Source organism: Kogia breviceps, chromosome 13, assembly GCF_026419965.1.
Source record: "Kogia breviceps isolate mKogBre1 chromosome 13, mKogBre1 haplotype 1, whole genome shotgun sequence".
In the NCBI taxonomy this organism is placed as follows: Eukaryota; Metazoa; Chordata; class Mammalia; order Artiodactyla; family Physeteridae; genus Kogia; species Kogia breviceps.
The window spans coordinates 23,466,152-23,492,657 of record NC_081322.1 but is presented as its reverse complement, the minus strand read 5'-3'; the positions used below and the strand labels follow the sequence as shown (position 1 = coordinate 23,492,657).

The 26,506-nt window shown below is 45.0% G+C and overlaps 1 protein-coding gene across 3 annotated transcripts in view; it reads left to right on the top strand.

The window, feature by feature from the left end:
• Window positions 1–6,355: 6,355 nt before the first annotated feature.
• RRAGD (Ras related GTP binding D) overlaps window positions 6,356–26,506 on the top strand; it is a 39,837-nt gene continuing 19,686 nt past the window's right edge. The window contains exons 1-2 of one of the 3 annotated variants that reach the window (XM_067011465.1): window positions 6,356–6,501; window positions 21,495–21,790. In XM_067011465.1, the coding sequence (XP_066867566.1) occupies window positions 21,548–21,790 (243 nt within the window). In that variant the 5' untranslated portion in view covers window positions 6,356–6,501; window positions 21,495–21,547. Of the gene's footprint in view, window positions 6,502–7,147; window positions 7,543–7,689; window positions 8,093–21,494; window positions 21,791–26,506 lie in introns of those variants that run through there. The other 2 variants (XM_059083245.2, XM_067011464.1) reach the window with 2 other exon arrangements.

Sequence of the window (26,506 nt, the reverse complement as noted above, 5' to 3'; positions counted from 1 at the left end):
TTGTGGCAAGTGGGGGCCACTCTTCATCGCGGTGTGCGGGCCTCTCACTATCGCGACCTCTCTTGTTGCGGAGCACAGGCTCCAGACGCGCAGGCTCAGTATTTGTGGCTCACGGGCCCAGTTGCTCTGCGGCATGTGGGATCTTCCCAGACCAGGGCGCGAACCTGCATCCCCTGCATCGGCAGTCAGGCTCTCAAGCACTGCGCCACCAGGGAAGCCCTCTTGTGGATTTTTAATAAGGTCATTTGTCTTGGAGAATCTGCTTTTTTGTATCACTGAAGTTAGTGTAACCCTCCCAGCCAAGGCAGGGGTTGTCAAGTCCAAACTGATCTACAGATGTGGAGCTGTTAGTACCTCTGTTTGGCTGACTCTACAGTCAAGACATTTCTGCTCTCATGTTACGGCACCATTTATGTTAGAAGCTTGTCCTTAAAGATCCATATGAATAAAAAGTTAACTTTTTATGGAAATCCATATGTAGCAATTCCATCTCACTAGTTTGGATATTTTACAAATGTCATCTTCAGTTCATTCATGGCTTGTAGTTGGAAAAATTCATTATTTATACCAAAGACAACATGACAGACATCTAAGAAACAGCCAAAATCACAGGATTAAGGTAGCTTGCCTTGTGGCCATATACAGTAACTAGAATGTTAGAAATCGAGGATCTTGATTCACCTCCCATCCCGCAATCCTGGGGTTAACTTACTTTAATAAATGGCATTACCATACGTCTAGTTGCTCAAATCAAATGTCTGGTATGAGTCCTTTCCCTGACCATCCATGTTAATTAAGCTATCAATAAATCTGATCTCATCTACCTCCAAAATTTATATCAAATCTATCCACTTCTCTCAGTTTCCACTGCCTCCATTCATTTCACTTATGGACTACTAAAGTGATCCCCTCTTCTTCCAGCCTGAAATCTACAATCCATTTTCCCCACATCAGCCAGAATATGTTCATCAGCTACCAGCTGCTATGTAACAAACAACCCCATATCTTAATGGTTTAAAAAAACAGCTATTTTATTTGTTCATGATTCTGTGGGTTGGCTGGCAGGGTTCAGCTGTAACAGCAAGTCTGTGTTTCATGCAGAGTGGGCTGGACTTGCTCATGTGGTTGCAGTTGGGGCTGGAGAATCCAAGCTGTTGTCACTCACATGCCTGGCCCCTCAGATGGCTGGCTGGAATTCTGGGGCCTCTATATTCCTGTGCTCGGGAACATTTCAGGGCCTCTGTATCCAAGGGGCCTCTCCAGTAAGCTAGCCCAGACTTCTTGGTGGCTAAAGGCACCAAGAAAGCGAAAAAGGAAGTAGCAAGGTCTTTTATGACCCTATCTCAGACTTTGCACAGTGTCTGTCACTTCTGCTGCATTTTGTTAGTTAAAGCAAGTCACAGAGCCAGACCACATTTAAGAGGAGGAAAAATAGGAGGAAGGAGTGGCAAAGTCACATTTGCAGAAGGGCACGTGGGATGGCACGATTGTTGAGGCCATCTTTGGAAACAATCTAGCAGCGTGAGCTTTTAGAAATGTAAACCACGCATTTCACCTCCCTTTTTAAAACCCTTCAGTGCCTGAGTGGCACTTGGAATAAAATCCAAACTCTTTATCCTGGTGGAGAAGACTACCTGTTTCTCATGACTGCCACCCTCCCCCTCTCCCATCACACTGATATATTGTTCCTCCAACACCAAGTCCTTTCACTTCTCTTTGATTTTTCCAACTGTGGAGATACCTTCCAGGGGAACACGCTCCACCCTGACTCACTTTGCTGTCTGTCTCCATCTCACGGTCAACTCAAATGTCACCTTCTTTGAAAGGTCTTCTCTGGCGACCCCATCTAAATCAGGCTCCTTCTCTCATCCCCGGTTTCTCTCTCGTCTCTCTCTCTGTTTATTTCCTTCAAAGTACAACCCTAAAAATCTAATTGTCTTCACGTTCATTAAAAAAAAAATTTGTAGACTATTAAAGAAATAAAGTTATCAAATATCTATATCTATAAAGGCTATATATATATATCTATAAAGGCTAAAAATATGTTTGCACATTTAAAGCAGAATATTTCCCTCTGTGGAGGGAAACCAGGAGACTGAGGCCAGTGAGGGGGGCAGGTTGGGGGAAGACACTAACATTTCATTGGATACTCTTTTATGCCGTTTGACTATTTACCACATGCATGTTCTTAAAATATCAAAACATTATTTTAATAAAATATATTGAATGATGGTTTGCCTCAGTGGAAATGATTTAATGATTTCATCCGGACATCAACTGTCTTAGGAGAACTGGAGACTCTGAGCTGCCCTCTTGAAAAATTTGGCTTTCCTGGATTAGCAGGAGTGCGGCAAGATTCTGCAGAAGGCTCTTTCCTTTGTTTGCTTCATCAAGAGAGAATTAATGGCTTTAAATACATACTTAAAAAGAAAGCCTTGGGGCTTCCCTGGTGGCGCAGTGGTTGAGAGTCCGCCTGCCGATGCAGGGGACACAGGTTCGTGCCCCAGTCTGGGAATTTAATTGTCTGCCCTATTCAGGACTGCAATTATTCTGCCTGTACAGGTCTCTTTTACATAGCTCTCATGTTCCTTGTCACAAAGCATCTAATTGGTAACAGCAAAATAATTCACTAAAATAAGGGCACAAACTTCTGGCCTTTAAAATTCAAATTTTAAACAAAAATACACTTAGATGTTATAATTTAGCTAAGCATGTGGTACAATAGAGCCATATTAGCCAGAAAGGGAACTAAATCACTTGCGTTTTTTTTTTTTTTAATGATCTAGGTTTACTTTTTTATTTTTTTTGGCTGCGTTGGGTCTTTGTTGCTGAACGCGGGCTTTCTGTAGTTGTGGCGAGCGGGGTCTACTCTCCATTGCGGAGTGCGGGCTTCTCATTGCGGGGGCTTCTCTTGTTGCGGAGCACGGTCTCTAGGCACGTTGGCTTCAGTAGTTACAGCACGTGGGCTCAGTAGTTGCAGTGTGTGGGCTCAGTAGTTGTGGTGCATGGGCTTAGTTGCTCCACAGCATGTGGGATCTTCCCAGACCAGGGCTCGAACCCGTGTCCCCTGCATTGGCAGGTGGATTCTTAACCACTGTGCCACCAGGGAAGTCCCTCACTTGCTATTTGTGTTCCTAATAAAAGGAGTGATGGTGATCAACAATTTTATTATGACAAGTAGTTTTCTAACTTTTGTTCATTAGGAAGCTTCTCAATTTTTCTTCTTTTCCCTCCTTTCAGTGAGTCCTGTAAATTAGTGGCCTGAGACAACAGACCCATTTTTTAGTGTCTATGTATGTTTTGGTTCTTTACCTAGGAGATTGGGAGCCAGCTTTTCCCTTCCCCTTCTCTCTTTTCAGTTTCAGGCCATAATGTAATTGTCTTTAGCTTTAATGCCATTAAATAGGAATAGGTCTAGAGTCCAGCTGAGTTCCAAAGTAGTTTCACCATCTGGTACCTTCCTTGTGGTACCTTGGGTGAATATTTCTTATCTGTAAATTAAGGACAATAATATTACTTAATGGGAATATTTTGAAGGTCATATTATTTTGGAAGAGCTCCTTCCTTATTCATGTCTTTTTCTCCCAATATTAGTTGGAAAATTTTGGCAGAAGACAAATCTCATATTTCATGATGCTACAAAATATCTCTGAAAGTTAGGAGTTTTTTTAGAAAGGAAGGGTTAGCAAAAATAGAATAAGCATTCCATAGTCCTTATCCTGTAATTCCTTCCAATCTTCAGGCAGTCCTGAAGGGATAAAGACCTGAGACTCATCATCTCTTGCACATCAACTCATTCTGGTTGCACTCTTGTAGAGCATAGTTCATATTTACCTCACTGTGGCATTTCCCAGGGTTTAGAGTAAGTAGAAAATTTGGTTTCTGTTTTTTCCTGAAGTTTCTCTCAAAAATATGCCTGGCCATGTACTGTACAACTTCCTCCCTTCTTTTCTTTCATTCATTTCATAAACTTCAGCACCTATCATGTATGTGGCAACCTGCCATGGTTACATACAACAGCAAAAACCAAGAGTAGCCCAGAGACAAATCCTCACATTCTTGAGAACGCCCTCCTGGGGAGACCTCACAGAGCCTGAGCTCCAGGCCACAGTGATCAAGGCGGTAGCTAATGCACTGAGCAGATCCCATACCCAGTGTCTCAAAGGCTTTCAGTGTTTAGTGTCTTTCTATTTTTATTTAATTTCTGAAAGGATCCACACACACGACTTTTTAAATTTCTAAGATATTTTTCAACATATTCTTTTTTTTTTGCGGTATGCGGGCCTCTCACTGTTGTGGCCTCTCCCGTTGTGGAGCACAGGCTCCGGACGCGCAGGCTCACGGGCCACGCCGCTCCGCAGCATGTGGGCTCTTCCCGGACCGGGGCACGAACCCGCGTCCCCTGCATCGGCAGGCGGACTCTCAACCACTGCGCCACCAGGGAAGCCCCTCAACATATTCTTTATTTGAAAGCTGACAGTGTTGGAATGATAACAGAAAAGAAGAAAAGCAATAAAGATTTTTCCTGTCCTGTTCACTCAAACTTTATCAATACTGTACATTTCTGAAATGACAGTGAATTTGAATCTCTTAAACCTGTACATGACTCTTATCTACCTTGGGGTGGAGCATAATTGAGGATTTGGCTTTTATTGATTTTGTGTGTGTGTGTGTGGATTTGTTCCTTTTTTTCTCAAGAATGGTCAAATTCTCAAATATCCTAGGGTATGCTCCCATCTCCTGCTGGTGTTCCCCCCCTCAGGATCTCTCTTTTGGTGGGGGGAAGGCAGAGAACCATGAGGTATCTCTTGTTTTTTCTTGATCTCAGGCACAGAGGGGCCTTTGGCTTAGCGACTGTCCTGCCTGAATCCCTGGATCCCCAAGGCATACACAGTCAGCAAACAGCCCAAAGGATGTCCTGATAGTCTGGGCTGACCTTTGGACTGGCTTCTAGGGCCCCATATATAGCCCTCTGCACTTTGAATCAGGCCAGCTCAACGGTTCCCCAGGCTGGTGGTTTGTTCTGGGATAACTGAAAGTCTGAAAACCACTATAAAAGAGCCTACCTCCCAGGTACTTCCTTCCTTAAACAGAATGGATGAAGATGGACTAGGAAGATTACTCCTAGAATAATTTCCTCTGATAAGCGCGAGTAGAGCCTGCTTGTGCTGGATATACTATTTGCCCCTACCCCTGCACCTGGAACCCACTACCCTCCCTACCCAATCTCTGAGTTCTGGACTAGGTTGCAGTCTCTCTAGCCCTTTGGCATCCAGTTGGATTTGGCCACTGGGAACCTCTTTCAGGAGAATGAAGGGAATTCCCTGGCTGTCTAGTGGTTAGGACTTTGTGCTTCCACTGCAGGGGGCCTGGGTTCAATTCCTGGTGGGGGAACTAAGATCCTGGAAGCCGGGAAGCACGGCCAAAAAAAGAATAGAGGGTGGGAGGCAAGAAAGGTCAGTATATTCCTTCCTACTGCTGTCTCCTTGACAGGAGGTGGCCCTGGCAGTGGCTGTCACCAGCTATAGCTCCTGTTTTGAGCCCCCCGTCCAGGTCTCTAGTTCCCTTCCTTTACACCAACTAGTTTAGGGGAGATAACCTCTTCCCACTGTCGCTAATCCCTGTGTTGGTCTCTAAACTCGGCCCACATCCTAGTAAATTGTCCCTTTTACTTTATAAAGCCTTTTAAATTAAAATCTTTGTATGTGCCATCTATTTTTCTCCTGGGAAGGACCTTGACTGATACAGCCATACATGTTGTACTGCCTCCACCCGGAAAATCCCAAAACCTTTCAGAGATTAGAAGCAGCCACCTCCTAGAAGGTGTCTGCATCCACCTTCAACACCTACAGCTACTACAAAATCCAGGACCGGAGTCATGCTTTGCTAGACTGGGATTTCTTCCAGGGCATGAACACTGTTCTGAGCCTACGCGGAGGCCCGCACCCTCACCCCTTAGCCCAGCCCCCTGGCATAGGGTAGGTTCTCCATCCAAATTCCCTACCTAGGCAGCACCCTGGGGCCCCAAGGGCCTCCAGCCTCAGCTCCCTTCCTCCTCTTCTCCTCCCCCATACCACCTGCGGAGCTGCTGGCACCTGTAGAATCTGGATTATCCTGCTGGCCAGCTGGTTTATTTCTCATTGTGCTTGACAGAAGGAAGTTCATCCACGTGATTTTTTGCAGTATCCAGAAAGGGCGGGTACGGTATGTTCTGTGGTGAAAAGCTTGTGGAGGAATGCCGGTTTTAGTCTCACCCTCACACTGACGCTAGTCCTGTCTCCCCGTCCACCGCCCCTCTCTCCCCCCAAAAGCCTTGAAACATTTTATTTTGAGATGTGGGATTTGGGATCACAGTCTATTCAACAGTGAGACAGGAGGAGGTGGCTATGAATAGCCCCTTGGTGTGTTACATACCTGAGACCTTTGCCCAAACGCCGCAGAGGAATTATTATTCAGGCTAGGCAGCCACGAGGCATGTTATTTTTTCAGGAACATTTACAGGTGGGTAGGCCTGATTAGTGAATACGTCTGTTTTCTTGGTGGGAAGCACTTTGAACCACAAACGCGCACTACAAGGCAATTGCTATGGAGACTGCGCCGCCTCTGCGGCGCGTATCTCTAGAGTTTTCTTCTCGGGGCGCTTCAGCATCCACGGGTGTCCTAGGCACGCCGCTCGGAGAGGGGGCCTGGGCGCAGCAGTGTTCGGGGCGGGGAGCAGCCCACTTGGGACTGGAACCCTCGGCCGGGACCGAAAGCTGGAGAAGGCCGCCCTAGGTAGCGTGTGTGTGTCGGGGGTGGGCGGGGAGAGGTTCTCCGTGTGCGCGGTACCCCAGCTCGCCCGCCTGTGCGGGGACCACGTGCAGGAGGGGCGCTTGGGGGCCCAGGGCGAGCAGCTGCAGTGGATGACTGCGCCGCGTCCCAGGTCCCCGGGTACCGGGCGAGTGTCTGTGTGCGCTTCTGGGTGGGTGGAGGGCCCCGCGCCGGCCTGCTCCCGGTTGAGTGTGTGCGCGCGGCCTCGGCCCAGCGCCCCAGCGAGCGGTGCTCCCGGGAAAGCGCGCGCGCGCCCGTGCGGTGTGTGTGTGTGAGTGTATGACAGTGTGTGTCAGGTGACTTGGGTCACGCAGTCTCTCTCTCCCTCCTCTGGGGAGGAACTGCCGCGCTCTGGCTGACTCCTCCGCCGGCGGGCGGGCGGGCGGGGCAGGGGGGCTCCGGGCGCGCTGGGAACGGCGGGACCCAGACCTGGACGCCGACCGCCGCGGGGGACGCGCGGCCTCCGCCTCTGCCCGCGAACCTCGGGACAAAACCCCAATTCAGAAATAGGTTGCGAGCGGCAGGCCGGGAGGTTTGGCGCCCCCCACCAGAGACCCCCGTCGTCCCCGGGACGGCCGGCCGTGGGCGCGATGAGCCAGGTGCTGGGGAAGCCTCAGCCGGAGGAGGAGGAGGACGACGAGGAGGAGGAGGAGGAGCTGGTGGGGCTAGCGGGCTACGGGGACGGGCCCGACTCCTCGGACGCCGAGCCGGACAGCGGGACGGAGGAGGGAGGTGAGCACCGGGTCCCCCGCTCGGCCCTCAACCCCGAGCGTCCTCGGCCCGCACCCCCGCCGGGCCCGGCGCGCGGGCAGCTGACTTGGAGGGGATCCAGGCAAGCGGAGCTGCGGGGTGGGAGTGGGGAGGGGCGCCAGAGGAGCCGCGGCGCGATGCAAAATGGGGGAGCCCGGGTGCAGGCAGCGGAGCGGGGGCCGGGATCGGTGGAGAGGGCAGAGAGGAAGCGTCTGGGCAGGAGGAACGCGCGCTCTCCGGCAGTTCCAGGGCCAGTACCTCCCCCACGCCTCACCCCGAGCTCTCCACAGGGTCTGGGGGTTGGGGAGGGGAGGGGACCGCCCGGCGCGCTCTGGGATCTCTCCCTTAATGCTGCTGTGGGAGCCGGGGTCAGATGTCATGGCTAAAAAAGGCAGCCGGCGGCAGCGTGACTGGCAGGGTCGTCGGCAGCTGCGGGTGTCAGTCTTGCCCTGTGTCGCCGCGGGAGGGGTCCCGGGGCCGCCCAGGTCGGCGGCGTGGAGGCACCGGTGGAGCGGCGGAGGGATGCACCCAGGTGATAAGGGAGTCGCCGTCTGGCCGCGGGTACCCAGAGGTCCAGGCAAATAAGGTTGTTAGGACACCTTATCTCTGCTCAGCGTCACCACCTGGGCATGGCAGCGCCTGCCCTGGAGTGAGCGCGGGGCGGGGGAAGATGGAGCCACTCAGAAGCAAACTCTTGTTTCCTGTTCAAGAAGCAGGATTTAGCAAATGTTCAGCCAGCGGGGGCTTCCTGCGTTTAATTCTTAAGGACTAAGGGAGTTGAGAGCTTTTTAGGATTCTAGAAAGGTTCATCTTTTTTGTTTCCCTCTAAAATCGAGGAAAAAGTCCTTTATTGCAAGGTCTTTTGTAAAGGTCAGTAGAATGAGGCTGGTAAACATAGCATCTAGGTGGAACTGTCAGCATCCTAAAGAAGGAACTAACTTTTAGAATGTTCACTTGGCAGAAATTGCATGAGGGATAAAAAGTACTTTCGTGACTGTTGATTTTTTTTTTTCTTTTTTTTTTTTGCGGTACGCGGGCGTCTCACTGTTGTGGCCTCTCCCGTTACGGAGCACAGGCTCCGGACGCGCAGGCTGAGCGGCCATGGCTCACGGGCCCAGTCGCTCCGCTGCATGTGGGATCTTCCCGGACCGGGACACGAACCCGGTCCCCTGCATCCGCAGGCGGACTCTCAACCACTGCGCCACCAGGGAAGCCCGTGACTGTTGATTTTGAAGAACTTTTATTGAAAATTCATGGACTTGTTTTAAATTCTCCATACAAACAAAGCCTTTCTCGGGAGGGGGGGCAGTTTTCATTATTTGACGTATGGTGAGTGCTACTTTCAATTAATCAGAAAGGGAAGATTGTTAACTAAACGTTGAGCCTGATAGATGAGAAAGGAGCTTTCCAAGTCACCCTTTTTCATAGTGTCTGGTCCCCAGGGAGCATTTGTACTAATTCCCTATTTGCTTAAACTCGTGAGTGCACCTGTGCGCCTCTCTCTTCTGCACTCCCCATAACTGGTCCCACAGTCGAGCAGGTGGCCACATTTTTGTAGATAAAGGCTTTCAACCCTTTAGTTGGAGTCTCTAGGGCTACCTTTGGTAGTTAAATTGTTCAGTCGCTTCATTATTATTCAAATTGCGTTTGTTAGCCCCTCCTAGATTCTTCGGAGGCTCGGGAGAGATTCAGAACGGGGACGTATTTGCAAGGTATTTGAAACCGAAGACACACAACAGGGTGCAATTGTGATCCTCTTTGAAAAAAAGGAAAAGAAATAAGAGACCGTATATGGGAAGAAAAACCCTGTAATTTGATATTGTCCTGGGGGGCCAGAGACTGGGTTCCAGGAAAAGCGCGGGACCTGTTTGTTTACTCTGCAGTTCTTTAAGGGGGCACTTTAACATTTTGATTTGGGGCCTTGAAGTGAAATTAACGCTTTGGCTGAGGGGCCGGGATTTCCTGAACAAAGGGCTTCCCCAGATCCGGGTGTAGGATGCTGCCCAGTGCTCCTAACTCAAGGCAAACCGGCCTGTAACTGATGCTTATGATTACTTTAGTAATAAAATCCTCCCTCGTGAGTTCTTGGTATCAAACTGAAATCTTGCTATAAAAGCCCTGAGTATATTTGTGTGGTAAGAAGAGCAAACAGTACTGAAGCCTGGCCTTTCTCCACCTGGGCCTGCTGTGGATATGGTCTGTTCTCTGAAGATTTCCTCCATTATCTTGGGCTGCTGTTCTTTCCATGTGTCGCTGGCTTTGATTTGGGGGTATAGGCCTGAATGTAGAATCTCTATCAGAACATTCGCTTCCTAGAGTAGCAGATAGGCCCCTCAGTCAGCAGTTCTAGCAAGGACTGTCCCTGACACCTGTCATGCCAGCTGTTATGGTCCTGGGGGGTCAGGATGGGGGTGGAGGCTGGGAGTTGTGACTTCTGTTCCTGGTGACCTTCTGTTCTTGAAACATCAAGGTGCCACCAAATGGTCATCCCGATTTCTAATGGGCCCCGGGCAGGTGTTGCCTTATAACCCTGTGTTATTTGGGGTAAATTTTACATTTACGTACTCTCAAACTCAAGACGTGGAAAGTACGGGGTGGGGAGGAGGACTTATTTTCTCTGAAAAGAGATGTATATGGTGCACTTTGAACGATGAGCAAAGCATTTCTCTAATGAATTCCAGACCATCCTAATGGACTTGGTTTAGTGCCTGAGCTTCTCAGAGACCTGGGGCTTTTTCCATGAGGTTCAGAAATCTACCCTTGTGGGTAGGATGCAGGCCTGATCAGCACTGCTGTGCAAAAGAATGTGATTGAAGGTGGGTAGTGTGATTTTTATTTCCCATAGTCTTACAAGGAACCTCTGATCTTATTTTTAAACCGAGTGCCTTGTACATTTTACCACATTGTGTTAAGGTTGAAAATGTAGTGCAGCTAAGGTGAGCCTTAAACTGCACTTCTTTGGCTTACGTTCCAAATTTTATTCATGAATAGCAGGAGTGTTCTTGAGCACTTTAGTTCTGTTATGGACAGATTTGGACACTTCTCAACCCCCCCCTTTCAGGGTCGTTAATCAGAGATAAGATGAATCTCATCTTCAACCCCCATGCTCCAGATAAAACTCCAGAGAGAGGAGACAATAATTAAACCATTAAAAACAACTGCACCAAAAATATTGATTATTTTTAGACACATGGACTTTTAAGTCTTTATTTTTATTTTTTCATGGTACGCGGGCCTCTCACTCTTGTGGCCTCTCCCGTCGTGGAGCGCAGGCTCCGGACGCGCAGGCTCAGCGGCCACGGCTCACGGGCCCAGCCGCTCCGCGGCACGTGGGATCTTCCCGGACCGGGGCACGAACCCGCGTCCCCTGCATCGGCAGGCGGACTCTCAACCACTGCGCCACCCGGGGAAGCCTTTAAGTTTTTATAAAATTACAGTTCTTTAGAAACTATAATAACAAGGAAACCAATTAAAAGATCATATTTAATCAGAAAGTGAAATTATTTTTTCCGAAGTCCCTCCCAATTTTTAAAGTTTTTTTAAAAAATTAATTAATTTATTTATTTTTGGCTGCATTGGGTCTGTTGCTGCAGGCGGACTTTCTCTAGTTGTGGCGAGCGGGGGCTACTCTTCCTTGTGGTACGCGGGCTTCTCATTGTGGTGGCTTCTCCTGTTGCAGAGCACGAGCTCTAGGCGCGTGGGCTTCAGTAGTTGTGGCACGTGGGCTCTAGAGAGCAGGCTCAGTAGTTGTGGTGCACGGGCTTAGTTGCTCCGCGGCATGTGGAATCTTCCCGGACCAGGGCTCGAACCCGTGTCTCCTGCATTGGCAGGCGGATGCTTAACCACTGTGCCACCAGGGAAGCCCCCCTCCCAATTTTTAAGGGAAATTTGGCTAAGACAGCTGCTCTGCCACAGTCCAGCTAAGTGTGGTCTTGTTTTCGTAGCAGCCTGTGCACTCTCTCAGGGTCTGAGGAAGTAACAGTTAGGTGGTCCCTGGAGGCATAGAAAATCCAGGGTCAGCAGGTGATCCTTCCCTGGTGGCTATAAAGGCAGTGAATCTGGCAGTTCACTTCTAATCATTAGTGTCTTTTTTTTTTCTTAAAATATTTTTTAAAATTATTAGTGAAGTTATCTTCTCACTGTTTCTTGAGGGTAGGTAGAGAGAATTGTTCTTCTGATATTGAATCCATGGCTCAGAGATGCCAGGGGACTTTTCTGCAGCCACAACATGGGCTAGAACTGAGCAAGGTTTAGGAGAGGGTCAAATACATGGAAATGTAAGTCCCTTCCCTTGTAACTCTGCCTTGTCCAAAAAGAGTTGGGTTGACTGCAACCCTGGCTATAGCTAATCTCTTCGGTTTCCTTCTGGTCCTGAAAATACAGAGATATATAAGTATTGGAATAGATGGAAACACAGAATAGTTAAAAATGATGTGACCAAGGTCACACCTTAGACCCAAAGCTTATTCAAATACGTATGGTTAGAGAGCATATTTTTATATCAGATGTTTGTAAACATGTTTCAGTGATTCCTGGTATCATAGAATCTTGATTCTCTACTTTTATAAGAAATATCTCCCATTTTAATATTAGAACAGACCTGGGGTAGTCTAGTGGAAAAAAGAGGCAGAATCAGCAAGTCCTGGAGTTCTGGATAAGAGGTGTGGCTCAGAGTTGGAAGGATTATCTTTTTCTGTCCTCCGGCGCTGTGTCTCAGAGTTCACCTGCTTTGTTCAGTCTCCCCAACTCGCATCACTGTTGGTGATATGATTTTACTTGCTATCGCAATCACTTCTGTCCTGCTCATTTTTCTTACTTCTCCTCTACGTCCTTTATTCTTGTATTCCTTACCTTTTAAAATTTTTATTTTTATTTATTTATTTATTTATTTATTTATTTTCCTTACCTTTTTTTTAAAAGCAACTTTTCAATTCTCTTTTAAAGAGGGCTTTAAAGCTTTCCTGCGACAGTGGCTCTCCCTGGTTCTGCTGTAACATGCAAGACAGATGGGTTTTTCACTCCTGGCCTAACGCGCCGGGAGAGCTGGTGGACTTTCTCCTCTTGAGGACCTCTGGGGAAGACTGCAGCTCTGTTTCTCAGTGTGTAAAATCGAGGACGACATAAAACCAACCTTGATCACACTCAGAGTGATCGTTTGGAGGAAAAAAAAAAAAAAAAAAGCTCACAAGAACACTTTTCCCTTCTTGCAGAAGAATTGGTAAATCAGAACACATTAGAAACGTGTTTTTTTTGGCTGTGCCACACATCTTATGGGATCTTAGTTCTCAGACCAGGGATTGAACCTGGGCCACAGCAGTGAAAGTGCTGAGTCCTAACCACTGGACTGCTGGGGAATTCCCAGAAATGTTATTGGATGCTTATGTAAAGGAAATATTCACATATAGAATCATGTTTTTTAGTTACCTGCCAGTGTGATGTGAGAGGATTTCATAGAGAAAGATTGGGTCTTCACATATAAATAAAAATCACCTTCATAAACCTTTGTGCCTTTGAAAATGTTCTGATTGCATTAAATTTTCCTTACTAAGTAGTTTGCTAATCAAACGGACAATGAATCTTCATGACTTTTGCATATTCTCTTATTAACAGTATTAGTATTCATATATTGCCACTTGGGTTGGAATTTCTTACTGGACTCCTGGCTCTTGAATGTTTAAGTAGTTCCATTGATCAGAAATGTAAAGGGCTACAGATAATGATGCAAATAGAACCAAACCAGAGGCCTCTTCCTAAAACCGTAAGTATGTGGAACCTTAAGCCTTTGTGGACCCCACAGAATACTAATAGCAAAGACATTCTAACTTTCCCTTAAGGCTGAGTGAGCCTCTCCCTGTGGTCACATTCCAAAAAAGACTTTCTGGTTACCTAGGCTTGGGCTGGGGAAAAAAAGAAAAAAAGAAGCAGGGTGTGTGTGTGTGTGTGTGTGTGTGTGTGTGTGTACACACAGGGGTGTGTGTGTGTGTGTGTGTGTGTGTGTGTGTGTGTGTGTGTGTGTGTACACGCCGACAGAGCCTGATAGATGAGGAAATAAAGGCTCATGGGCCTCTGGGACATGTGTGGGCATTTACACAGCTGGTAAGTGGCCAAGCTGGGATTTGAGCCCCAGTCTGGCACTAACACAGTACTTTTTCAACCATTCCATTTGCTACCACAGTATCTTAATTCTTTTGTTAAATTTTTGTTTTATTTTCCAGTTTGGGGTCTGTTCAAAGGCATCATCTCTTGGAGAACTTTCCTAAATTATAATAGCTCTCAATTGTCTGATACATCAGAATTTATGAAATGCATTTCAGACAATACCTTGTTCTCCCCAGGAAGCCAGGGCCAAGCCTGTCAGAACTTCAGTTCCCATTTTCCTGATTTCTGTTTCCTTCTTTGTTGTGAACGTTCCCAGCCCACAGATCAGTCAGGTGTGGCCCCCAGGCAGCCCTGTCCCCAAGTCACTGATCCATCTCTCTCCCTTCCTTCTGTCGTTTTTGACAGGGCTCTGCCATTTCTGGGTTAAGTCATTAGCCTGCAGGTGTTAAAGGCTGACAGTGGCTCAGTTAAGTAACCCCTCGCCATAATCCTGCTCCTTGGGTGACTGAGTTTCCCTGGGTTTCCTGGCAGTCTAGTTACAAAGCTGAGCTATCTGGGAAATTGGGGTACGAACAGGATCCAGTGGAAGATATAGGTAAGGTGTGTTCAGTGTCCTGACCACAGTGGATAAACTTCACCTGGGCATAAAGCTTATCCTCTTGATACCTACATGCTGGGCTGGGCCAAAGTCAGGGGTGGAGTTTCTTTTTAAAGCTTCAGCTAATTTAGCTTCACATTCTGCTCAATCAGTTTCATTTAATCATGCCAACCAGTGAACATCTATTGAGTGTTTATCGTGGTAAACAGCAAGGCCTCAGTTTTCACATCTGTGAAGGATAAATGTTATCAATTTGGGGATTAGAGATGATACTGTGTGCTATGCAGGTGCTTAGTAAATGGTAACTGCTGCTGATAAGCGGTTGGAGTGGGTTGGTTTGAGCCATTTCTTGGTGGACGAGTCCAAAACCTCTCCAGCGTGCCCTCACCCTCAGCCAACAAGATCAGGGGAAAAAAGGACCAATGGGGCACGGACTGCCTCAGCAAACTGCGCTGCCGCTTCAAACCTGCCTGCAGCTTCGTATTCATATTGCCTTCTGAGGTCCCAGATCTGTTCCTCACCTGAGCCAAGGCCGACAGGCACCCCAGACTCAACAGCTTCAAATCCGTGTTCAGCCTGTTTGCCTTTATGAACTTCACGAACAGGTCCTTATTCACTTGATCTTCCAGGTCGGGAACTTGGGGTTTCTTTCTCCTTTGTCCCCTGTGTTCAGAGGATCACAAAGTACTACTGAGTGGATTTGAGCTTCTCATGAATCCATTCCATCTACCCATTTCCACATGCTTCTCATTTGTGTTTCTAGAACAACCTAATTATTGTCAGGGAGGAAAAACTCTTAGGTTCGTCTTGGAGTCCTGCAAATTAAACTGACAAAGGATATGAACAAGAGAAAAGTAGGTTTAATTAAGTACTAATGCATGAGAGTTCACAAAAAATTTGACTTAAGGAGGCGGTTAGAATTTGGGGCTTATATACCATTTTAACAGAGGAGGAGGAGGGGTAGAGGGGCATTTCTGGGAGAAAAAAAATGACTTCAAAGGGAATGCGGGAAGGGGCACTTAAGGAAAAACAAATCACTGGAAAGATAAATGGTCCCATAGGAGAAAAGGTGGGAGATAATGATAGTTTGGTGACAGTGTCTGTCTGGGTGTAGGGCTGACTTCTCTCAGTCTCCAAGAAGAGAACGTGAGAGTTGCTCCTGGGGAGGACATTTTTGGCAACTGGGTTCTTTTGGGAGGGTCGGCTTTAGGCAAATAAGGGACTTCAGGAACTCCAGTGCCTTTAGCTCAAAAAAATTTTTATTCCATAGTGGCTTATTGCTGTCTGCACACTGACCCCCTCTAAGGAAGTCTGTTTCTGGAGTGAGCTTCCTGATCATGTTAGTCTCCCCTTAAAATCCTTAGTGATTTCCTCATGGCTTGCAGAGTAAAATCCAAACTTGCATCTCATTCATGAGCTAGCCTGTTATCTCTCTATCAGTTAATTTATTCAATGATATTTATTGGGTTCACACCACATGCTACAATGTATTTTGCCTGTGTATATGTGAGAGAGGCAATAAACAAGTAAACAAAGATAATATAAAGTAAAATGATAATTTTGTATAGTGAAGAACTATGAAGAAGACAGGGATATGAGGAAGTGATGGGACCCCATTGAAGCGAGAGGAGGTAAAATTGCCCCTGGGCTGAGTGGGAGGAGGAGCCAGGGGAGGCTCGGGGAAAGCCTGCTGGACAGAGGGAGGAGGGAGTCGGAGGGAGGAGGGAGGAGGGAGGAGCGAGTCTAGGCCCTGAGGTGAGGAAGCAGAAGGCCAGTGTGGCTGCAGGGTAGGGACATGGTGGGGAGGATGAACCAGGCATGGGATGAGAGGGTAGCCCACTTAGGGCCTTTTGGGCTAAGAAGGTATTTGGATTTTATTCTAAATGCTGTGGGAAGCCGCTGGAGAGTGTGCAGGCTTTTCTTGTCTTTAAACTATGTTCCCTAAACTCCAGGAAGGCCACATCTCTTCCTGGCACGACCTTTCCCTCATTCATCTCCTTTATGCCTCCTCTCATTTTAAGACTCAGATGCTATTTCTCCAGAGAACCTTCTCCGTGAACCCATAACACCTAGATGATTCTTGTCTGTTATTCTTGTCTGTTTTCCCCCCTAATCGCTAAGGAATGAAGCTTTTCTTTGTGTCTGCAGCCTCTGGCTCAGCCCTGTCGAACGGAAAGAACACTTGGCAGACGTTCAGGGAACCTTTATGAAACAGGAACAAACTGCCCTCTTGTAAATTTCACCTCTCTCTGGCAACTTCCTCCAAACCCCCGCGCGGACACTTTTAAAAGAGCCCTCGTTGGGGTCCCATGTCTAGTCCCAGATTCTCCTGTAGTTCCTTTCTGATTTTCCTTTAAAAAAATAATAAAGTACTAGCCCTTTTATTGCCCCTTTCAAAGGAGCTCCCATCCTTCATCCTCTTTAACGCTTTCGTTTTTCTCAGGTGGTTCTTATCAAGCTCGAGCAAGCGCGTGATACTCAGGGAAATGTCATGGCGGGGTGGGATAAGGCAGCCCTCTGCAGGAGGTCCGGAGGCTGGGGTGTTTCCTTTTGTGATGGAAGCTCCCTGCAACCACTCCTCGAGTGGAAGGAGATCCTCTGAGAAACCCCACAGGGTTTCAGAAGCAGAGATATTTGAGAGAGTGAGAGAGAATTAGAGGGAAGATTTTTTTTGCCAGTAGGCTTTTCTGATTTAAGACACCTCCCCTATTCAACAGCAGTGGCCTACCAACATTTTTGACTGTGAGTCCACAATAAAAAATACGTTTATATTGGGAACCAGCACCCACCTACGTATAAGTAAATGTAAAAGAGTTTCACTAGCAGTATTTTCTCTTGTTATGCATAACGCACTCTGATATTTTCTGGTCTCTTCTTTTGTCTTTGTTGCGGTTTTAGTACAGTGCCAGCTGATTGGTGGCTAAGGCCCTGGGTAAGGGCTCTAGCACATACCTGTCCTGCGTCCTTGGGCAGGTTCCTTCCCCCAAGTTCCTCAGGCGTAAAGCAGACTTGTACCTCCTCATTGCGTGGGTAAAGTTTGTAGAGATGTCTATGTCTAGTGAGGTCCCTGGCACACAGTATATTTCTGTACATGCTAGTTAAATATGACAAAATGCATCTGCATGGGTGTAAGGGATCTCTACAGAGTTGATGGTACTCTTGCTGATCTGACTCACTATTTCCCAGCTGTTTACATTTGGTGGCTCATGATTCGAGCTGTGTGTGTATGATATAGCTGTATGTGTATTTCACTTCCCAGCCACTCTATGTATGTAAACACACATACACACTCCCTCCTCTTTCCGCAGTGGTCTCCATCACCTCCCCACCCTCCCAGGAGGAGAAGATCCAACATCCAGGGCACCAGTGTCAATGATCATGCCACATAGAGACTTGCAGACCCTGCTGAAGAGAAGTTACAATCTGCATCCACATTCAGCAGTATAAATTGGGAAGAAATAAAGACATTTATATGCACTTAAATTTTTTTGTAGTTGTACATAATTAAATGTGGTACGCCTATTTTATATTTTCTACTAGTTTGAGGTGCTTATCCTTATATTTTAAAAAATTGATACATAACTGGGCTTTTCTAACAAGGACCATAGCATTCTTGTACTTACCTTTTGCCTACCTCTCCCTCACCAATCTCCCATGTCTACATTGTCTGGAATTTTAGTTTCTGATTTTTATTCAAAAATTTAAAATCAGGGGCTTGCTGCATTGCTCAGTGGTTAAGAATCCACCTGCCAATGCAGGGGACATGGGTTCGATCCCTGGTCTGGGAAGATCCTGCATGCTGCAGAGCAACGAAGCCCGTGCAGCACAACTACTGAGCCTGTGCTCTAGAGCCCGCAAGCCACGACTACTGAGCCCGTGTGCCACAACTACTGAAGCTCACATGCCTAGAGCCTGTGCTCCGCAACAAGAGAAGCCACTGCAATGAGAAGCCCACACACCACAACAAAGATTAGCCCCTGCTCGCTGCAACTAGAGAAAGTCTGTGTGCAGCAATGAAGACGCAATGCAGCCAAAAAAAAAAATTATCAATACGTATTTCAAATCAATAGGTTTCAGTAAAATTTGTCTTCCATTGCTTGTTGCATTCCACTATATTTGAGTGTATTTTCTTCCAGGAGTGCATCCTTTTTTAAAAAAATAAATTTATTTATTTATTTATTTTTATATTGATGATAAAATTTATTTATCTTATCATCTGTGTTTATTCTGCTTTTCAATCCATATATCCTCGCTGCCCAACAGTTGTGTTTTTATTTCTAAGATCCATAAGGCCGTTTTCATAACTGCTCTTATTCTGAAACTGTCTGTTCTTGTTTCATGAATGCCATATTTTCTCTGATCTCTGAGTACTTTAATTATACTTGAAAGTTTACTCTGACTCCTGTGTAACTCTGCTTCTTCAGGTATACATTCTTCCATTTGTTGAGTCTGTATTCTCTTCTATAATCTTGTCTTACCTCAAATATTTGTCATTTGAGGAAATGTCTAGAGGGAGGATGGTGCTGCTTCCACCTCTTGAACTCCACACACATTGCAGTGAGAGGGAAGGTCAGAGTACTTGGAGGGGGTACTGTGGGTGCCTCCTGTTCCTTCTGGGCATCAGTGCCTCTAGGGCACTGCCCTCCCTCTCATACCTACACTCCTACATTCACTGCTTCCACTTGGAAGATAGTCTAGTGTGTAGTCTAGTGTGTATGTAGGTGCAGAGTTTATCTGCTTGGCTCTTCTCACTATGATTCTCCAAATAACAACCCTGTTGGTTGTTTTCATGTCCTTTCCTCTTTGAGCTTCCAGTTCTACCTTTTCCAGCAGAACCCTACCATTCATAATCAAGGGCTGCAGGTTCCCCCTTCAATCTGATCTTTGTGTTTCTTAGGGATTTCTCAGTAATTTGTCAATTTTGAGTTTTCTCTTTGGTCTCAAGCTCAGCTATCCGTGTTTATTTGTTCATCTATTTATTTATTGTTCATACCTTTTCTATTGTGCTTAGGGATTCAGTATGGGAAGGGGAGACTGTGACATGTTCTTAGTTTGATAGTTTTGCAACTGGAAGTCCTGTTTTCTTTTTCAGTTCATGTCCTGCTTTTGCTTTTGACTTGTAATGACAGTACTGCAACACATCACTCTGTCTAGGGCATATCATCTGCAATTTGTTGAATTGGGTTAAGTTGACTGGGAAAAGTGTGTGTGGGTAGGATGGGAGTAAAATGTTGCCTATAGTGGAATAATGTCTGTGCACATCTACAGCTACTTACCTTTTCTTTATTCATTTACTGTTTTACCTGAAATTTATGTATTTCCCTGCAACTGTTGCAAAGTGAAACATCAAAATATTATATATAGTAAATGAAATTTCCTAAGATTCTATCAGGTAATAACCTGTGTTTTAGATAATTGTAGAACTTCGGGAAAAATTCTTAGTTGCAATAGGGAAATAAAGGATTACTTTCCAGTCTGTATTGGATTGTGCTTAGATCAGGACCAGGGTCTGAGAAAGACATAATGAGGTGTAGCTCAGAAGGAAACAAAAAAGAAATGTAGAAAAATAATATATGTATATTTATTTTCCTATATTCTGCCTTTTTTTCTTAAAATGTTGGTTTCTTTTCTTTATCTTTCTCCAAGTTTCATACTGGGTCTTTTATTTTTCTTTACTTATTTTTTTGGGTCAGTCATGAAGCCTTAATTCCAGAACATTTTTATCACCCCCAAGAAAACACATACCCATTAAGAGTCACTTCCCATTTCCCCCTCCCTCTAGCCCCTGGCAACCACTAAGTACTTTCTGTCTTTATGGACTTGTCTATTGTGAACATTTTATGTAAATGGAATCAAACAATATGTGACCTTTTGTGTCTGTCTTCTTTCATTTAGTGTAACTTTTTTTTTTTTTTGAGGTACGCGGGCCTCTTACTGTTGTGGCCTCTCCCGTTGCGGAGCACAGGCTCTGGACACGCAGGCTCAGCGGCCATGGCTCACAGGCCCAGCCGCTCCGCGGCATGTGGGATCTTCCCTGATTGGGGCATGAACCAGTGTTCCCTGCATCGGCAGGTGGACTGTCAATCACAGCGCCACTACGCTAGGGAAGCCCTAGCGTAACATTTTTGATGTTCATCCATGTTGTGGCATGAATCAGTACTTCATTCCTTTTCAATGGCTGAATAATATTCCATTATATGAATATACAACATTTTGTTAATCCATTTATCAGTTGATGGCCATTGGATTGTATCTACTTTTTGCTATTATGAATTGTGCTGCTGTGAACATTCATGTACAAGTTTTTGCTTGGACATATGTTATTTCTTTATTCCTAGGAATAGAATTGCTGGGTCATGTGGTGACTCGAATGTTTAACGTTTTGAGGACCTGCCAAACTGTTTTTCAAAGCACACCATTTTACATTATCACCAACAGTGTAAGAGGGTTCCCATTTCTCTACATTCTCACCAACACTTGTTACTGTCTGTCTTTTTTATTTTAGCCATCCTAGTGGGTATGAAGTGGCATCTCATTGTGGTTTTCATATGCATTTCCTTATGGACTAATGATGTCGAGCATCTTTTCATGTCGTTATTGGCCATTTGTGTATCTTTGGAGAAATGTCTATTTAAATCCTTTACACATTTTTTATTGGCTTATCTTTTTATTGTTGAATTGTAAGAGTTCTTTATATATTCTGGATACTAGACCCTTATCACATATATTATTTGCAAATGTTTTCTCCCATTCTTTGGGTTGTCTTCACTTTTTTCATAAGTGTCCTTTGAAGCACAAAAGTTTTAAATTTTGATGAAGTCCAAAATTGTTTCTTTGACACGTAACTCAAACAAGCATCTCTTTAGTGCAGAGACTGATGATCTGGGCAAAGAAGGCCCTTGTTCTGGAATGCTAAGACTGGATTCTCTCCCCCCATAGTCTGTTCCAGGAAGCCTCTGCGCTTCACACTCCAGAGTCCCTGCTCGTGATGGGGAATATCCCAGGTTTTCTGGCCCTCTGAAATTGTGTGAGAGGCAGTGATGCAGCATTTTTCAGGGTTTTGCACTTTCTAAAAGCTGGCCCCTCCATGAGCAGGGTGATGGAGTTAGCGCTCTCTGTATTTGGAAACCTAGCATTGTCTGTGGATCATAAATCTCATCTGAGGTGGAAGTGAAACTCATCTTATTAACCGCTATGACAGCATCTCACCCTCATTCTTGTTTTGTGGTTTCTCCAGTTCTGGACTTTAGCGACCCCTTCAGCACGGAGGTGAAGCCGAGGATCCTGCTCATGGGCCTGAGAAGAAGTGGCAAGTCATCCATCCAGAAAGTTGTCTTTCATAAAATGTCTCCCAACGAAACCCTGTTCTTGGAAAGTACGAACAAGATCTGCCGGGAAGACGTTTCCAACAGCTCCTTTGTTAATTTTCAGATTTGGGACTTCCCAGGGCAGATTGACTTTTTTGACCCTACCTTTGACTATGAGATGATCTTCCGGGGGACAGGAGCACTGATATTTGTCATAGACTCCCAGGTAAGGTTCAGTCTCGGGGTACGGTGGGACTGTAGCCCCCTGCCCCAGGCAGCCCCTTCTTGTAAACAAGTTCCTTTGCAATCATTTTGGTTTGGTTTTTAGAGTCAGGAATAGGACTTTTTACCAGACTAGCATTTCTCAGTTGGGGCTCTCAGGCTTTGCAAAGGGGAAAAGGCTTCCTTCACACAGCCCTGACCAACATGCGATGTTTGGGAACTGTGTTCTCTCGGCAAACTCTAGAGGAAACCTCACAGACGGGGGGTGGGGGGGACCACCATTCAGGCCAGTGACACCAACGATGTGTCCCCCCCTCTGGTACTCTTGGCAGATGTATAAAAGATCATAAGTTCTCTATAACAAAAATACATATATATCTACATTTCAAAATGTTTACTATTTCCTTTGAAGATAAAGTTCTAAGTGTGAACATTTTTCTTCTGAATCATATTATTGTAATTGCTACTAGTACACAATTACAGCAGCATGACTAGTATGTATTTTATAGGTAACTAAATACAAAATGTAAAATTTGAGATACATATATATATTTTTCCACTTAATTCATGTATCTATGCTTGACTAAGACAGGATTTGGCATCAATACCTTTTTTGGTTGTATAGCTGTAAGTACTGAGAAACCTTGTTCACATAAGGTGGATATGGGGTGAGTTTTGTTCTAGCATTCACTCAGTTGTTTAACTCCTTCTAAGTTATATCCCCTAAATTACCCAATTTTCTATCACAAAAAAATGATTTTTTCATAGTTTATCAGTAGACATCTTGACTGTGTCCTCCTTTAACTTTGCTGGAAGCAAAGAATTGGGAGCCCCTTGACTGGTGAAGAAACTTATCACCCAGGCGTTGCTCACTTCACTGGTATTCAGACCAGCCTTCTGAATGGTCTCTTTGGCACCCTGGGTTTTTAAGACCCTGGGCCTTTCTCCTGTGAAGTATGGGCAGAGCTGGTGGTTTAAGGGGAGGAGGGGAAGGGAAGCAGGACCACAGGTGCATCTCCGGCAGGTCAGTCTTAGCAAAGAGCACAGGTAGCAGGACTGGGACATTGACATTGACGTTCTTCAAACTCTCCATGTGCAGGGACTCTTAGAAAGTGTCCCCAATGGGTGGCCCAGCCCGAAGGCCCTCCTGAGGGCTCTCTTTTGTAGCTGTGGGGGAATGAAAGGCAACAAGTCCTGCAGGAATGCCCTAAGCCAACTCTAAGCTCAGGTCTCAACGTTTCCCTGCAACTGTGGACCTGCAATCAGACAGGTAGGGCCAAGCACTCCCAGCCCTTCAGGAGCCCAGTGGTGTTAGGGAGGAAGGGCTGTGAAGACCCTTAGTAATAATGGTTCTGAGCCTACTCTTAGAAAACCATTCTCGGACAAGACTACTCATGTCCGAGAGTATCATAAATTCCTTCATGGAACAAGGTGCCTGTTTAATATAAAAATGAAATTTTCAACTCAGCCTTTTAGTTCCAAGCGACTGCATGGTGAACTTGTGGAGTTGTAGTAGCCCTACCCATGGGTAAGTAGATTCCAACTCTGACTCATCACTTCAAGACAATGGCTTACGGAGTACTTCCTTCAGTACAATATTGTGCATACATAGCAATTTACATTTATGGAATTTGAATTTCCAGTGCACCTCTACCTCAGGTGTTTGTAATATGGCTTAAATAGGCATACTTGCCTGTTTATTTTTCATTGTTTGGGGTGTTTTTATTGCTTCAAAGTGATCCCCTTTCTATGGTTGGTTTGTTTTATTGAAGTGTATTTGATTTACAACATCGTGTTAGTTTCAGGTGTACAGCACAGTGATTCAGTTATATATACATATATACTTATATTCTTTTTCGGATTCCTTTCCCTTATAGGTTATTACCAACTATTGAGTGTAATTCCTTGTGCTATACAGTAGTTCCTTGTTGTTTATCTATTTTATACGTAGTAGTGTGTATATGTTAATCCCAAACTCCTAATTTATCCCTCCCCCTCCCACACTTGCCTATTTTTATTTTATATTTTTTTTATTTTTTATGTATTTATTTTGCCTATTTTTAAATTGGAACTGTAATTTGGTTTTACTTTTCCCTGAGCAGGAAAAGTAGACCTTCGATTGTGGTTGGTAAATGTGTTCTTTGTTTTAGTTTGTTTCTTGGTTTGTTGGGTTTTGTTTTGGCCGTAGGGCGGACAAAGGTATAAGAATGAGAAATACATCTTTTTAAATTACACTTTTTAAAAGGTAGAAAAAAACATTGCTGAGAGTTGTCATTTACTAAAAATAAGGAATAGTTAAATAAGCAGTTTCCAGAATTTGCCTAATAGACTTTTCTACTGGAAGCAGCTGATAGAAATCACATTTGGGGGAATCTTTATTTGATGTGACTGCAAGCACTAAACAAAACCAAACTTGAGGGAAGTGTCTCGGCAGCTCTTGAATGTCACTGCCTTCATTTCTAAGCAGTGCTATGCTCATCTGACACCTCATATTTTTTTATTTTTTGCTTGCGAATTCCTCACAATCACAGGATTGCCAGATAAATACATCACATCAAGGAGAAAATGTGTCCTCACAGAATGTTGTAAAATAAAAGAGAATGAAAGCATCAAGAGTAATTTCCTGTGAGCTCCCTGTGTGACACTGCCAGCGCCCCCGGCATGGCCCACAGAAAGGACCTCATCTCCAGGGCCACCCTAGGCCCCCGGGAGCCATTTCACATGTGCCTGGGATCCAAACTAGAGTGTCGGCTTGACCCACGTTGGTGATTGTGATCTGCCTCTAATTCCTAGATCTAATTTTGGAATAGAAACCAGGCAGCGTATTTTTCCTTTTTTAAATTTGTTGTAGAAGATAATAACAAACAGTAGAAAAAAAAAATCATTCACAATCCCTCTGCCGTAATAAATCAAGTATTTCCTTTCTTTTCATGTCAGTTTTAGCCCTTGTAGATCTGTACCACTTCATCAGTTTGTTGGTAATCAGACCATTTTATATGCTTGGCAGGGAGGTTAGAGGAGTGTTTTCTAATCTTTTGAGACTGTGATAACACTCTTGACTTTGGCCAGTTTTGCTCACAGACATGTGCCCTGAACTCCTCTCTTCAGTTAAAGACATAAGGAATAACATTTTTTGAAGTGTAATTTACATGCAATAAATTGCACTCATTTTAAATACACAGTTCAACAAGTTTGACAAATACACCTCTAACCACCTCACAATCAAGATACAGAATGTTTCCACCACCCTGAAATCTTCTTTGTGTCCTTTCTCAGACGGCCCCCAAGACCCCAGCCCTAGGCAACTGCTGATGAGATGTGCTTTCTTTCTCTACAGAGTAGTTCGCCTTTTCTAGAATTTCTATATGTGGAATTGTACAGTATGTGGACTTTAGTTTTTATCTGAGATATTGTAAGGTATTAAAAAAGTGCTGCAAATTATTAATCTAGAATTTTTCCAAAATGCTTAATCTGCTATCCCAGTGTCCAATATTTGTTTTTCATTTTAAACAACTCTTTAGAGTACAAAGGATGAGAACTCCGCTTGATCTTTGTCTCTCTTCATAGTTTCCTATTAGTATCTTTAATATTTTGATTTATCTAAAAACTAGGGATACATTTTTATTAATTTAATTTGGGGAATACAAGAATGCCTAAAAACATCCCCCGTTTTATTGGCCTTTCTGTATTTGTCCAGGTTTGGAGTCAGAATTGGGAGGGGGCGGTGAAGAGTCCTTTAAATTCTGTCCTGAAGATCCCTTTCTTCAGGATCTTAGTTCCTCCCAGGGATTGAACCCGGGCCCATGGCAGTGAAAGCGCAGAGTCCTAACCACTGGACCGCTAGGGAATTCCCCCCTTTCCTTTCTTTGCTGTAAAAACAAGACCTATTCTCAGCCTTCAAATTGGCAGTAATGAAGAGACCTGACAACACTGGGTGTTGTTGAGAGTCTGGAGCATCAGGGGCTCTTACACATTATCTAGTCAAGTTCAAGGTGTTCATTCCTATGACCCAACAAGCCTCCTTTCAGGGTAAGCCCTAAGAAACTTGCAAACAGGTACAGAGATGTGTGCGTGAGACTGTCCACATTATCATCGTCATCTGAACTAGCACATAACTGGAAACATTCTGAATGTTCATCAACTGGCAAGTGAGTGATAAATTTTAGACCGTCCATACGATGGAATTTTATAGAGTTGTTAACAGGAATCATGTACTAGAGTTATGTGCTTCAACAAAGGTGAATCTCACCGACATAATGTGAGTGAAGAAGGCAAACTGTAATCCACGTGCAAGTTGATATTTCTGTAAAGTTTTAAACAATGTAAATGAATTCTGTATGTTGTTTAGTGATACATAGGTATGCAGTAATGTATAAAGACGTAAGTGATGATACAGGCAGAAGTCAGGATACTGGTTACCTCTGGAGGGTGTGGGTAGAGTAATGGGATGGGCAGGGAGGATGGGGAGAAACATGCAAGGCTTCAGTGTCTAATGTTTGATTTCTTAAACAGAGAGACGCATACACAGGCATTCATTACATTATTACATAGGTATCATCTGTAGGAAGGAGAAAAAAATAGTGTTGTGTTATTTGGGGCAATTACTCTAGACCAGGGGTCAGCAGACTTTTTCCGAAAAGGGCCAGATGGTAATTATTTTAGGCTTTGCAGGCTGTGCTGTCTCTGAGGAGATTCCACAGAGGAAAACCATTCAGCTCTG